At 47.5% G+C, this 15,397-nt stretch overlaps 1 protein-coding gene across 15 annotated transcripts in view; it reads left to right on the forward strand.

The window, feature by feature from the left end:
• Window positions 1-6: 6 nt before the first annotated feature.
• PACS2 (phosphofurin acidic cluster sorting protein 2) overlaps window positions 7-15,397 on the forward strand; it is a 78,667-nt gene continuing 63,276 nt past the window's right edge. For 12 of the 15 annotated variants that reach the window (XM_057402379.1, XM_057402385.1, XM_057402389.1 and 9 more), the window contains exon 1: window positions 7-150. In XM_057402379.1, coding sequence (XP_057258362.1) covers window positions 23-150 — 128 coding nt within the window. In that variant the 5' untranslated portion in view covers window positions 7-22. Of the gene's footprint in view, window positions 151-3,870; window positions 3,963-15,397 lie in introns of those variants that run through there. The other 3 variants (XM_057402392.1, XM_057402393.1, XM_057402388.1) reach the window with 2 other exon arrangements.

Raw genomic sequence — 15,397 nt, forward strand, 5'->3', positions numbered from 1 at the left:
GGCGCGCGCCAGGCCGGCAGCCATGGCGGCGGCGGCGGAGCGGAGCCGCCTCAGCTTCCCGGGCGGCCCTGGGGCCCTGGGGCGGCCCGTGCCTATGAACCTCTTCGCTACCTGGGAGATCGACGGTTCCAGCCCTAGCTGCGTCCCCAGGTAACGGCGGGCGGACCCTTCCCCTTCAGCCGGCAGACCCCGGGGCTGGGCTCGGGCCTCTCTGACACGCCGAGGGTCGCAGGTCGGAGGCCTGCGCGTCCAGCCGTGAGGCCCCTGGGGCTGCTCCCGCAATCCCCACTTTCCGCTCAGCTTTGCGGCTCTACTCTCAATGTTAGGGTTCCTTCCCTCCCCTTTGGGGCGTCTCCCCGCACCTCAGCTTGACCTCAGCGGTGGGCGGGGCTCCCCGCACACCTTCGGTGGGTTTTGGGGTGGGTGGGGAGTGCAGGGACCACCCACTCTAAAGTGAGAGGCCTGGGGAGGGCTGCTGCCCTCTGTCAGGTCTGTGAGGGGTCAGCCTCACAGCATTTTGAGTGGCCCTCCAGAAAGCCTGGCATGGGCTATGTGTTGGTTGGCAGGGTTTGGGGTGCCAGGTGCCTTCTCATGTCAGTGCTCCCCGTGCCTCACCATCCCATGTGGGGTGTCCTGTTAATGGGGCCCTTGCCTGGTATATGACCCACATCAGCTGCCTCCAGGCAGGCATCAGATTTATCTTCTGCTGGTTTTTCACCCGCTCCCAGTCTCGAATCTTTCCCCGCCTCTGGTGTCTGTGTATAAACACGTGGATGTGATCCTTGCGTGTGCTTTTTTTTTTTTAGCCCAAATGGGAAGGATCCTTTTGGCTTCTACAAAATTAGTACTCTTGGTGTCTGGCTTTTGAGGATTTAAACGTGCTAAAGCTCAATCTTCCAAGCTCTACTTTCTCTTTTAATGGGCACACAGCAAGTAAGCAGAAAGGGAACAGTTATCGGGCTGACCTCACAAGAATGTAATGTTTTGCAAGCTTTATAAACCCCCCCAATCCCTCTGGCTTCTTCTCCATCTAAATAGCAGGTTGGACTTGATGGCCACATCCCAGTCTTGCAGTACTAACAGCTTGCTCGTGGGACTGATAGCTGTCTTAGCTTAAACATTACCCACAGTCATAGTGGTTTGACATTGTGGGCAGACAGATAGCGTGGGGTAGAAGAAAACCCAAGTCTGACAGTTGCAGATGATTTTGGTGTATAGCAGCTTATCTGTGCTGACAGTACCTTGGAGTATCTGTCAGGCAGCAACTTTCTCAGCTTGTGTCTTGTTTAGCTTTATCTGCAGTGAGAGGTCTTGGAAGGAGAATAGCACCAAGGGGAATGTGCCCCTGTAAGAAGTCCTTTTGCCATGGAAGGAGCTGCCTGTACAGGAGGAGCTGGAGGAGCAGATGGTGCTTTTTGATTTTTGTGCTAGATTCCAGTGTGATTTGCATTGACCCTGCTGGTGTGCGGAGGATATGGAGGCCCTCTTGTAGTGCTGTTTTGAAAACTCTGTCCACCGTACCCCTTGACTACAGGGAGTTGTTTGGGTTCCCATTTCATCCGACCTCATTACAATGGCTATTAAATTGAAATAAAAAAAAAACAAAGAAACAAATGTCAGTCCCTGCCAAGGACTTCTAGTTCTGCATTATCATTTATGCTGATACTTGCAGATCTGAAAACAAGCTCACAACATAGCTTCCTAGTTTGCATATATGTAGATGACCAGAAAATAGGGTGTGAGATTACTGTCCCTGGCTTGTTGTGGTAGAGGATTGGTGCATTTGCACAGGACTTGGCGTTTAGGGTGGGTCCCGGGCATTGGAATTGCAGCAGATTTCAGACAGCTGGTGAAGGTGCCTAGAGGAATCTGAGTGGTGCAAGGACATGTGGGTATCTGGGCAGGTGGGGCAGAACTGGGGCTTGAGGGGAAAATTTTGAAGTCACTGAAGCAAGCTGAGAAGCAGCGGCGAGTGAAAGTGCTCTGACTGCATGTCCTGGGGCCTTAAGCATCAACTGGGGCAAGTGGGACCTTTTAGGAACATACCTTTTGTATGAAGTAATTTGTGTGTAGTGTGGGTCCCTCTGGTTTCAGCCCTGTTCTTGCGATCATCTTTGCTTGTTCTTCCTGGGTTCTCTTTTCTCCTAGAGCATGGGCAGGAGAAAGAGTGAACATCAGCTGCCTTATCTGCTGCTGACCACATGAGCAGGTCTTTCCATAGCCCTGCTGGATGTGGACTAACCCACGCGGGCTGGGCAAGTGTGCAAGGGCTGCATACACTGTGCAGTGAATGGCAGGTCTGTAGTTGTGGCTGCCAAGTGATTTTTATTAATCTAAAGTGAAGTGGGGAGCGGCTGAGGTTGCAGTTTCTGCAGCAGTGTTAGTCTGTTTGCACGGCAAGGTGTGTGCTGCATGCTGCATGTGCTGGGCAAACTGAATTCTGTAGTAGCAGTGGGGGTGCAGAGCTTGAAGGCTCAATTCTGTTGTTTCTGTCATCTTGTGATGCTACATTGGGTCCATGCTTTGCATTTCATTAGAGGCTTTGCAACAAACCTCTCCGTCAGAGAAGGGAGGAGTTTGAGCATCTTTAAGATATACTACTGCCTCTGTATTTTAAGTTCATATTGTAATGATTTTTCTTGTACCGCAACAGCATTCAAGGTTATTTGTATTAAAGTGAGAGAGACTGGGATAAAAACTGTTCTGCAAGGAAAACAATATTCAAAATGAGCTTGTTGAGGCAGCCATCTGTTGGGACACAAGAGGAGGATGTAGAAGAGAGCGGGCCTTGGTGCATGGTCAAGTACTGTGGAATTGCCTTGGTCTCTTCAGAGATTTCAACCAGTTGCAAGTTCCCCTGAGGGCTTCTGTTGACATGGCATCTCCTAGCTGAGAAGAGGCCTGAGCTTGTCAGAAAGTCAGAGGATTCATGGAAGAGAGGCATATGCTCGGGGAGAGAGTATTGCTTCCTTCCCTTTTCTTTTTGGTACAATAAATCTTTCCCCATTTCTAAACAGTTTCTCCTACAGGAAGCTGGAGCAGGAGGGGCTGGATGGACACAGTGCCTGGAATGGGCTGTGCCTGTATAGCCCTATATTAGGTGAGTGTTGAGGTGGAGGTCTTCATGTGAATGATGTGTGCGCTTCCCAGGTGATGGCCAAGAACTGGACTGTGGGAGGGAGAGCTCTAAAGCACGGCTCTTCAGCACACTCTTCTTCCGTGGGTGATTTACTGAAGGCCCATTCAGCTTGGGTGGGGTGTCAGTAAAATCTGGAAGGCTGCCTTGGCGCGTCCATGGAGTTCCCTTATGTGAAAAGGCTGTGTCTAAACTTGAGGGAGAATAATAGTGAAGAGTTAGAGTGTTGTCCTGCAAACATATTTTTTGAGTGCAACACAAGTTTAGGTGATGTTTTGCAGTTGTGCTGGTCTCCCTTTCTCTTCTGCCATTTGCAGAAATGATTTTCTGATTTCTTTCTTCAGCACATGCAGCTCCTGGGGGTTTTGACCATAGTGCTGCTGAAATGCACGTACTTTCTTTTAGTGATCCCAGAAATGTGACTCAAGCTGTTTCACTATTTGGGTGTAACCACTGCATACCAGAGGGGAGAGATGCCTACCTTTTCCTGCTGTTTCTTCTGTGCATTGAAATCTTTTCCTTTGAGGAAGGTTACATTAAGTAAAGCTCTCCCTACCACCTGTAAAACTGAAAGATCTTGCTGCATAGCTGGGGAGAATCAACACTTTTCCCCTCAGTTCCTCACACTGAAGTGTTCTGTGGGTTATTTATTTTTTTTTTACCTTTCTAATCTTTTGATGAATGCGTGGTGTGAATGGCATGGTGCAGCACCATCCCATCTTGAAGAAGCGTTATGAGGAGACAGAACCATGGGGAGGCTGTTCAGAGGAAGACTAGTCTTAGAGGAAAAGTTCTGTTGGAAGGGGGTCTGCTGGAGCAAGAGAAGGTGAGGGTTGGTGCTTCCATCAAGAACAGGTTTTGGTTTAGGCTACTGCCTTAATTGTCACATACTTGAAAAAGTTCCTGCAAAGCTTCGAACTGTAAAGTGAAACTGAATGTATTGAGCCTGAACTGCACATAGAGCAAGTGTGACCTGGTGCCCCTTTGAGATGTGAAGGAAGGCTGTGGAACAGACCTAGGAAAAGATGGTGCTGGAGATACAAGGTTGTTGACCGGGCACTGCCTGAGCATTTCAGATGTCTGCTTGTCTCTGTAGCTTGCCCGCTGGGTGAGGAAACATGAAGGGAATCCATATGCATCCCCTGGACTTAAACAGGAGGTTGCTGGTGCAGGGATGTTACTGCTTTGGGTGTGCTGGGATGCCCTTCCAGTACATGGACTTTCACACCAGCCTGGGTGTGGACATACCCCAGGGTGATGGAAACTGATTGGAGTGAGGCTATGGATTCACAGCAGCTGAGTGCATCCTGCCAGTTTGCTCATGCCCTGGGCTATGTGCTGCTCTCCCTGTGCCAGCTCCCATCTTCTACTGATCTATCAGTTTCCTGTAGGTTAATGAGTTGCAGTGGTTTGCAGAGGGGTCTGTGAGCATGTAATGGTAATGGCACAGAGATGTGACCACAATAGACCACTGGACCATCAGTGAGGATTGCACGTCAGTCCAGCGTTCTACATGTTTGCATCCGTACATGGTATTGGTTCTGTCTCCCAGCTGAGGGCTGAGGGGGTTGTGACCTGCTTGAAGTTCGTTGCTGGCTCTTTTCTGTGAGGGTTTGCTGCAAATGTGCTCAGCAGGGAGAGGCTTTGCCTTTTGGTACGAAGGATGTGTGCCTACATTGGGAATGGGCACTTTTCTTGGCCAGTGAGAGCATGTTCTGACCTGGCTTGAGCGATGGAAACTACATGCTACATTGGCAAAGAAAGGTGGGCAACTTGCTAGAGTAGTAATTATGATCAGGTGATGCTACATAATTAAAAATGCTAATTAATTCAGGGAGGGAGAGATGCTAATTTAAATGTATCTTAACCTCCTGATCCCTTGGTACGCTAACATTTATGAGAGAATAACTCAGGATAACTGCTGGCACGTTCGTTGGGAGCTGACTAGCTTTTCAGTACATTTGGAACTAGGCAAATGTCTAATTACGCAGATGACTAGGTACGTTTCAGAAGTGCTTATCTGGAGGCTTTGTTTTGACTTTGAATAGCATGGAGTGGCTAAATTTTACCACTGAAGGCAATTGAATACAAATGAGCACGCAAGATAGGGTTTGAAACAATCGCTAAGCCAATAGTGAACATTTGACATGCATGAGGAAAAGCATCTGCAACTGAGCAATGGAGATGAAATGCTTGGGGTAAAGTGCAGTGGCTAAAACCAACCCTTTGATTCTTAGAGAGCCTATTTCTCGTCCTTCGTCTTTGTAGGAGAGATCAAGACAAAAATAATATTACTTTGGGTAAGATCACTTGATCCCTTAGTGCTCCACATGCAAACCCTATCACAGTGATTACTAAGTTTGTCATGTTGTATGATATTGCTGTGTATAACTTGGACTCTGTATTCAGTGGAAATAATGTTCTGTCTAAAGGCTGAGTGGTTTGTTGGAGTCAAACTTCTAGTTAGACCTATTTTGAATCATCTTTTAGCTGATGTAAGGTGAAGCTTGTGTATGTGAAGAGCAGTTCTGAAAAAGTCTTAATCTCAAAGCTGCTTAGTGAAAGGTCTCTGAATGGGATTGTGCGTGGTTTTCATCTGGATGCTCTGCACATGCCCAGTGCCGAAGGGCATTAGAAGTGGAAGGAAAGGGCTGCTCTTTTGAAGGGCCTCTTTCCTTGCCTTCCATCAAGTGAAGGTGCCCAAGGGACCTTCCCTTTGTGTTCCCTGGCAGGTCTGGCCCATGCTCTTGCAGCCCTGTGTGGCAGAAGGCGACCCTGCAGCTGCTTATCCAGGAAATAAAAGCTCTGTCACATGGAGCTGTTGATACTCCACCTTTCATCATCTCTTAGCACGCAGATGATATCTGTGGCAAGTGTCTGGCTATATCAAATTAGCTATGAAATGATTTGCATAATAGATTAATCAACCAGCAACAAAACATCCCTCTTCTCTGCCAAGAAAAGCAAAGCAACAACTCAGCTGTTACAAGAGGCCATTATGTTTCTTGCAACCCTTAATCTTTCTTTTTGTAGGAGAAGCTCGTGCTTTGGCCTCGCGCAGGAAGCTGGCCCCGCTCACTGCCTTCATTTGCGTCACATCTTGGTAGCTTTTTCCAATTCTTTTGGGACAAATTTTGCCACTGTTATGGTGACCTTCTAGGGAGGGTATTTCCTATGGAATTGGTGGCTGGCTGCCAGACGACTCAATATTGCCAGGTCCTCCAGTAGCTTTTGCCTTTCCATTGACTTACTAAAGAGTGAAAATCGTTTGGACCCATAGTGCTCCTTCAGAAGTGCTCCATTTCCCTAGGAAGTTTGGGAGCAGTAGGCCAAAGGGGGAGCAGGGAGCCTCTGAGAGAATGTAACTGCGAGTGGGCAGGAACTGGTCACTGGATCTTATTTTTCTTGTGTTTCTACCTCCATGTAAGTCAGCAATACGAATATGAACCTTTATAGTCCTCCTGTGTGTCCTTGCTTTGTTGAAGAATGCCACTTCCCAAACAGGGCTGGGGGAGTTTTAGTCTGAGTGGATCCTAATGTGCAGATGATAAGAAGCTTAGCTGTCTAATTGAATGTGATAGCGTGAAGCTCCTCTCATAGTGAGGTTTAATTGGATTATGGTACTGTACAGTGATGTGGAGGCTTGCAAGGCATGCAGCCAGCTTCACAAGGAGAGAGTGAATCCTTGCTAATCACTCATTTGTTTAAAACAATGAATGGCCTAGAGAGCTATGATGGGCATGCTGTAGCCAGTAGCTCTGGAGGAGGGATTTCTCAAGGATGAGGGTGGTTGATAACTACTGCACATGTAGACCCTGTCCTTCGGTCGGTGTAACTGTAGTAGAGAGTCTGCAGAGCAACCTGGTGAGCCTGAGTCTTGGGAAGAAGAGGAGGGGAGCTCCTGTGTTTGGAAAACTGGGTGCAATGGGCTCTCTTGTTGCATGCTGGAGTCTGGAACCTATTTCCTCCTGTAGAACCACCTTAGCCTTTCCTGAAGTGCTTTGTGTGGCTGTCTCACTTGTCACGAGCTGTGCCTTACTTCTGAGGTTGCCTGCTTGTTCCTTCTCATCTAGCAGCTGGGAGCCTGCAGGCCAGTCTGGCTTCCAGTGCAGTTTCTTGCAGGGCAGTAAGTATTTTGATCAAGAGCTCAAATGCCAGTGTTGGACCTCCCCTGCTCCAGTGAAAAAGGAATCTAATTTTTAAAGCGTGCAGCAAAAATAAACATCAGAGCAGCTTGTAGGCTGTGCAGTTTGCTTAAGTGGAGGCTCTCATGCATACAAACCAGAGCAGGGGCCTGCAAGCTATGAAGTGTGCTACTGCTTGCCTGGCTTGGGGTGGTACATGGTGGCTGCTGCACCTTTACAGTGACTATGGTTTGGGTGCAGGTCCTGGCAGCTGCATGCTTTATGGAAGTTCTGTCTTCCCGAGCTGCTGAGTGGCTGTTCTTAGGAGGTTTGCACTGAAAATAAGAGTGTGTGTTTGTATTTCAAAAAAGTTTGAAATCTGCATGGTGGTTCAGATCTTATTTCAGAAGAGTTGTTAAGGAAAATGGCATTTGTTCTTCTCTAAGCAGGCAGATTATCATAAGATATCAATTTTGATGTTGTGTGCAGTGTGCATAGCCTCTGTGCTGATTTGGAAGGATAACTGTCTTACAGATGTTTGAATGTGTTGGGAAATGCCTCCAAGAACGGTGTGTGCTATTTGGGCGGGGATCAGCACCTGGACACTGGGAGGTTTTGATCAACTCGCTGTGTTTCCTGCTTTGCTCTTTTTTGGGAAATGGTCATTTAGCCACCTTTTTCTCAGTGCTCTAAGATGTGTGCAACCTCCTGGGCCTTGGGGAGGTAGTTTCTTTTGTTCCACAAAGGGAAAAAAGAGCAAACCTGGTGATTGAGGATGTTTTTTTTTAAGTGTGTGTTACTGGGGCTGGGAAGAGCTGGAGGTATGAAGGTGTAAGGCTGTAAAGCCAAGTTGTCTGTCTATGTGCAGGGTGCAGTGGAACCTGTTTTCACTGCTCAGCAAAGTAGTATGCTCTTAAAAATCTTCTGCAGAAAGCCACTGTCTCTTCCATCAGATCCCTTTGCTCTGTTAAACTTTGCTCTACAGGGAAGGATTTTTCTACAAAGCCACTGCAGTGTGGGGGCTTGGAGGTGCTCCTTGCTGCTAGTAAGTAAATGTCATGTGCAGGAGGGAGATTTCTAAAGGGATCTTTACCCTTGCAGGTAGAGGGCTGCAGATGAAGTCATGGGAAAACTGTGGAGCTCATAATGTAGTTCTTCCCTGTGTTTCAAGGGTTTCCAGTGCAGGGTTCTCATTAATGGCCAAAATGAGCTGCAGTTTGCACATACACTTCTCTGATACGTGTTTCCCAACAGGCACTAGGCTGGATCTAGATACAGAGCAGAGAATAACCTCCATTGAGAGATTCTTAGGAAGCCTTATCTATATATACTCTATATAAGTCTGTATCCCCTTTCTGCTGAGAGGGCAATCTCTGCCTGGGGAACGTGGTTAATGCAGATGTACCTCAGCTTCTGAGAACCAGGCACATGTCCACAAGTATCACATCTGCCGAGCCCTCTGTGATTGATCCCTTGTGTGCCCTGGCTCCTGGCAGTGGGTTGCGTGGGGGAATTCTCTGCCGAAGGCCCAGCTGCACCACCCCGTGCTGTGATCATGCTGTTGTGGCAAGCTGGTGACATGCTCCTGTGGCCAGCCAGGCTCATCCTCTGTGGGAGCACGTGGCAGCATCGAGCATGGGGAGCAGCTGCGATGGCTGTGGCACGTCGTTCGTGTGGAGCTGCTGGTACTGGCACCTTTGGACACGTTAGTCTGTTGGGTGCTCTTGTTGAGGTTGTGAGATCATAGCTTGGCAGTGGCTTGTCATGAAACAGCTCTTGTGGGGTTTTTATGCCAGTACAGTTTGCTTTCTTGCAGCTGCTTACTGGGGTGTACTGTGAGAGAAACCTGCACATACATACTACTGCTTCTGGAATGAGAAACAGTTTGCAGTGCTCAGCCCACCTGCTTCATCCTAATGCAGGGAAATATATAGCAGGTGGCTTAGATCAGCAGTGGGAACACACAGGGAGGTGAACAAGGCTGCTCTTTCACACAGCAGTGTGGTCTCCTATTAATTTATGTACGGGTGCAGTTTCACAATTAGAATGTGAGGCCATTCCCAGCCAGGCTTCCTTTACATATGGTACGTGACTTTTTCTAACTGGTGCACCACTGGATTTTGTAGATGTCCTGCCAGCTGCTAAAGGCCAGTTTCAGAGGAACACAGCCTTCTCTCTGCTGCAGAGTTTGCTGCCCACCTTGCAGTTTTGCAATGCATCTTGAAACCAAAGAAGTGAGACTCTGGGGAGCTTTGTGCCAGCTTGAAATGTCACTTTGTGAACAGCTTCTGAGGTTCTGTTGGACCTGCTGGAGGCATGGTGTTTCTTTGGATGCCTTTGGCTGTGGGACTGTGGGTCTAGGTTTGTTTTTAACAAAGGAGCTCCATTTTTTGCTTTGGAGAGGATGATTACCTTCTCTTATCTTTTAAGGAGTTTGTCTGGCAGCGTAACTCTTAACCCTGTTCAGGCTGAAACCTTGACAAGGCATGCTATGGCTTTCCTGAGACCATGAAAGTTGCAGGGCTGTTGGAGGACATTTCCTCACACACATTTTTACAAATATAGCAGGATCGTTTGAGGTCACTCAGTCTTGAGTTTCTTCAGGGAGAGCCTGCTCAGCTGGAGGCTGTGCCAGAGCTGGATTTGACTGCCTCTAGAGGGGCTGTTCTGAAAATGGGTGTCATTAACATGGGGTCTAATCTCAAGACAATCCTGTAAGCTTTCCAGCTCGTTGTATGCAGTCTTTATTTCACCTTGTCACATGTGTCCTCATTTCACTGCTGCTTCAGCTGTGTGAACTCATGGGTTTGTAATGGGGACAGGGACATTGACATTCTCAGCAGAGCAATTGCAGTATCCTTTTCCTGGCTGTGGGGCACCAACATCAAGGTGCTCTGTCTTTTACTGTTCCACCTGTGTAGTTTTGGGTGTAAGACACAAGCATTTAGCAGTCCTATGCCTGTTACAGCCAAGCTCCAATAGCTTGCTCACTGAAGGACTCTTTCTCAGATGTGCATAGAGATGTATACACTGCCCTTACACTTCAGATAAGGCTGCAGCTAGCATTTACCAGGTCTTCAGAGGCTGATGTGTCTGATGGCTCTTTGTAACCTACCTGCTTAGGCTTCTGCTTGCTAGCACCTTCTGCCTTGTCCCAGTGCAAGCATTTTGGAGGATACATAGTAAAGTGAACCAGGGTAGAGGTGAGGAGGTGGGTTGTTTCAGCTGGGTCAGTCATAGAATCATAGAATGGTTAGGGTTGGAAAGGACCTGCAGATCATCTAGTTCCAACCCCCCTGCCATGGGCAGGGACACCTCACACTAAACCATATCACCCAAGGCTTTGTCCAACCTGGTCTTGAACACTGCCAGGGATGGAGCATTCACAACCTCCCTGGGCAACCCATTCCAGTGCCTCACCACCCTAACAGGAAAGAATTTCCTCCTTATATCCAGTCTAAACTTCCCCTGTTTAAGTTTTAACCCATTACTTCTTGTCCCGTCACTACAGTCCCTAATGAAGAGTCCCTCCCCAACATCCCTATAGGCCCCTTTCAGATACTGGAAGGCTGCTATGAGGTCTCCATGCAGCCTTCTCTTCTCCAGGCTGAACAGCCCCAACTTTCTCAGCCTGTCTTCATACAGGAGGTGCTCCAGTCCCTGATCATCCTCGTGGCCCTCCTCTGGGCTTGTTTCAACAGTTCCATGTGCTTTCTATGCTGAGGACACCAGAACTGCACACAATACTCCAGGTGAGGTCTCACAAGAGCAGAGTAGAGGGGCAGGATCACCTCCTTCGACCTGCTGGTCACGCTCCTTTTGATGTAGCCCAGGATGCAGTTGGCTTTCTGGGCTGTGAGCACACACTGCTGGCTCATGTTCATTTTCTCATCGACCAACACCCCCAAGTCCTCTGCAGGGCTGCTCTCAATCTCTTCTCTGCCCAAGCTGTAGCTGTGCCTGGGATTGCTCCAACCCAGGTGTAGGACCTTGCACTTGGCATGGTTAAACTTCATGAGATTGGCATCAGCCCACCTCACAAGCGTGTCAAGGTCCCTCTGGATGGCATTCCTTCCCTCCAGCATATCAACCGAACCACACAACTTGGTGTCATCGGCAAACTTGCTGAGGGCGCACTCAATCCCACTGTCCATGTCAGCGACGAAGATGTTGAACCAGACCAGTCCCAACACTGATCCCTGAGGGACACCACTCATTACTGGTCTCCAGCCGGACACTGAGCCATTGACCACAACTCTTTCCATGCGGCCATCCAGCCAGTTCTTTATCCACCGAGTGGTCCATCCATCAAATTGATGTCTCTCCAATTTAGAGACAAGGATGTCATGTGGGACAGTGTCGAATGCTTTGCACAAGTCCAGGTAGATGACATCGACTGCTCTACCCCTGTCCATCAGTTCCATAGCCCCATCATAGAAGGCCACCAAATTGGTCAGGCAGGATTTCCCCTTAGTGAAGCCATGCTGGCTGTCACCAAGCACCTTGTTGTTTTTCATGTGCTTTAGCATGCCTTCCAGGAGAATCTGCTCCAAGATTTTGCCAGGCACAGAGGTGAGACTGACTGCTCTGTAATTCCCTGGGTCATCCATTTTCCCCTTCTTGAAAATGGGGGTTATATTTCCCTTTTTCCAGTCATTGGGAACTTCACCTGACTGCCATGATTTCTCAAATATGATGACCAGTGGCTTCACAACTTCATTCGCCAGCTCCTTCAGGACCCGCAGATGGATTTCATCAGGTCCCATGGACTTGTGCACATTCAGATTTTTAAGATGGTCTCGAACCAGATCCTCTCCTACAGTGGGCTCAAGGTCTTCATTCTCACAGTCCCTGCATCTGGCTTCCAAGACTTGGGTGGTGCGGTCAGAGCCTTTGCCAGTGAGGACCGAGGCAAAGAAGTCATTCAGAACCTCAGCCTTCTCCAAATCCTGTGTAGCCAGTTCTACTGAGAAGGGGCCTATGTTCTCCCTACTCTGTTTTTTATTTGCTATGTACCTGTAGAATCCCTTCCTGTTATCCTTAACATCCCTAGCCAAGTTTAATTCTAACAGGGCCTTAGCTTTCCTGTCCTGGTCCCTAGCTTCCCACACAACATCCCTGTACTCTTCCCAGGCCGCCTGTCCTTGCTTCCACTTATTATAAGCCTCTTTTTTGATTTGAATTTTCCTAAGCAGCTCCTTATCCATCCAAGGAGGTCTCCTGGCCCTCCTGCTGCACTTCCTTCTGGTTGGGATGCAACACTCCTGAGCTTGTAGCAGGTGATCCTTGAATATCAACCAACAGTCTTGGGCACCCCTGCCCTCTAGGGCTATATCCCATGGAACCTTCCGAAGCAGGTTCCTGAAGAGGCCAAATTCTGCTCTGTTTAAGTCCAGGGCAGTGAGCTTGCTGCACGCTCTTCTCACTGTCCTGAGGATCTCAAATTTGACTATCTCATGATCACTGCATCCAAGGCTGCCCTGGAGCATCACATTTCCAATGAGCCCAGGCCTCTGCTTTTCTTTGCTGCATGATGGTCCAAATGGTTGTGCAGGCAGAGCATGGGGATGAGGACAGAGCAGATAACCTATTTAATCCAGTGCTGCTGCCTGAAGGTCATCAGGTGGAAGCAATAAGTGGACCCACATGCTCCCAATGTATGCGCCACATTTCTAATTTAGCAGAGCTTCTCTTTAGGCTGGGAAAATGACTTAATAACTGTGGGAGGAGAAGTCCAGCCCCTTGTTTAGAGGCATGTGTTCAGCTGCATGCTGGAAACCCTGGGTGGTCTGAAGCCTTGTGTGTGTTCTGCAGCTTGGGGCTGCTGTTGTGAGAGCTGGAGAGTGGGTTGAGGGGAAGAAATGTTTGGAGTAGAGGTGGTCTTCCCTTCTTTTGGGCTCTAAGGGGAGGTCTCTTGTGGGAAGAAGGTTTTGGGAGCTAGACTTTTTGCAAGAAAATTGTCAGACAGGCACTTCCTAACTTGTGTAATTGACAGTGTAACAAAAGCTGCTGGAGATTGTTGGGGATGTAACTGAATCCTTCACACCGATTCTTATGCAAATTCAAACATGTGCTCCTGGTTTCTAATGGGACACCTACAAATATAACTGGCTTCATTCAGAAGTCTGTACGTGCACTGGATCTGTAATTGCCAGTGACTTTATAGCAAGATCATAACTTGCAGAGCTGCATCTGTAACATCTGTTAACAGTTCCTCAGTGCTGCTGTTACCTGTACACATGAAGTTTAGATTAGATTGTAGAATCTGTAGATGACTTGTGGAGATTCTGGCACATGGCTTGGTGTGTTTGGTGCTGAAACTGTCCATTGCCATACTGATGTGATTCAGTAGCGAAATGAGCTTGAACACTCATGTGCTGTTGTCTTTGCTGATGCATTATGGCTCATTAAAGGTAAATTAAATGGTCTTGATTTTGCCAGAAAATAATTTGGTGCATGTAACACTGAGTGCAAATCTTAAGTTTCTATCCAGTAAATCTACAACTGTGAGTTGATGTGCACATTTCATAAGTATTATTTTGGGTTCCTGAGGGACATTGGTGTCTGCAACCTCTTTGCATAGCTTCAAACTTAGCCTTGGGTTTCTTTTTTCATAAACGTGCCACATGGTAATGGAGTAGTTGGTCAAAACCATGTGGGCTTAATTTCTTTAAAATATAAACAGCCTAGAAATGTTTATGTACAAAATATCCAGGCAGTAACTGTAAGCATTTCCATGTTTCTACAAAAAATTAAGATAATTATATAATAAGCTAAGATTCATATGGCTTAACTTGTCTGCCATCTGGCATTAGTTAAATTGGTGTTTTCATCTGCGTGACCTCTTGGAAAGGGGAGAGACTATGAAAATAGAAAACGTGGCTGAAAAAGACCTTCCTAGGTCATCTGCTAGCCTATGTAAAGGCTGGAGCAGCCCCACTGAGCTGCCCCTGACCACTGCTTTGGGGAGTGACTATTCCCTCTCTGCTGTGGTCCATGTTACTGGATAGGTATTGGAGGAGTTTTAGAGCTGTTGGTTTTAGCTGACCGACGAATCGCTTATCCTTTGTGCAGCCCTTCCCCAGTGTTTAAATTTATGTTCACACTAAACAGATTACCTACAGCAGGAAGAGCTTCCTTCTTAAAAGAAAGCTATTGTTAAAGCATCACTTACAAATCTCTAGTGCTTCTAATCCTGGTCTCCCATGGCCCTTTCCACCCTTCCACCTGCCTGCTGCAGGGTCTGCTCTGAGTTTCTTAGAGTTGTTCTACAGCCTTCCTCCATGGTCTCTCCCTCTCAGATGGGCAGTTTTCAGTGTCAAAAGGATCCTTCCAAAATGTCCTCTTTCATGAAAATATACCTGCATGCTTTCTAACTAGTAGAAACATGATATTCTGCTTTCCTGATCGTTGCACCTGCTGCCTTAAAATGAAGGATTTGCAAGGAAAGCTGAGAACTGCCAGAACTGGATCATATATATTTCATGTTGCTAGTCACTTGCTAGGGGCTGAACTCCCTTTTATTAGCTCTTCTACTTTCTCCCTATGCTGCACTCGAGTGTGTCAGAATTTAAGGTGCTCTGATTTCTCTTTCAGGCTGGTGGGATCTGTATCTTCTTTCTGCCAGCGTTCCTCTTTATTTTGCTTAATAGAGTTGAAGACCATTAATGTAGACTTTGTTCTTGCTTTACAAATAGCCTTTGAGTGTCTCCAGGTACTTGGATAAGCTTTGTCTGCTCATGTTCAGTCCCAGTGAGGATCTGAGACAGCTGCTTGCAGATACCGAAGGAGGTTAGAAGATTTGTTTTTTCCTTACAACATGTAGCCTTCAGTGGCTCACATGTAAAGCTGCTCACGGAGACAAAACTCTGTGGTTCTTCACCCTTGGTCCATGGTGATGTGCTTGAGGATCAGCAGGCTGGCCAGTGCTCAGTTCAAGCAAGTGGGTAGAGACTTTTTCCAGGGAGAAGGGATTTCAGAGGTGGATTTCTTCAGTTCAGCCTTAAGTCAGCATGTTCCTGTTTTTCTGACATGTGAATGGCAGGTCCTGCTGAGTGTCCTTACAAAAAACGTTTATAATAAGCTTTTACTGTTCATTCAATTGTTTCCTTGTTCCAGGATCATGACCTAAATGTAC

This window comes from Pezoporus wallicus, unplaced genomic scaffold (assembly GCF_028554395.1).
Source record: "Pezoporus wallicus isolate ANWC-B61680 ecotype Strahan unplaced genomic scaffold, APGP_CSIRO_Pwel_v1 contig_6665, whole genome shotgun sequence".
Lineage (NCBI taxonomy): Eukaryota > Metazoa > Chordata > Aves > Psittaciformes > Psittacidae > Pezoporus > Pezoporus wallicus.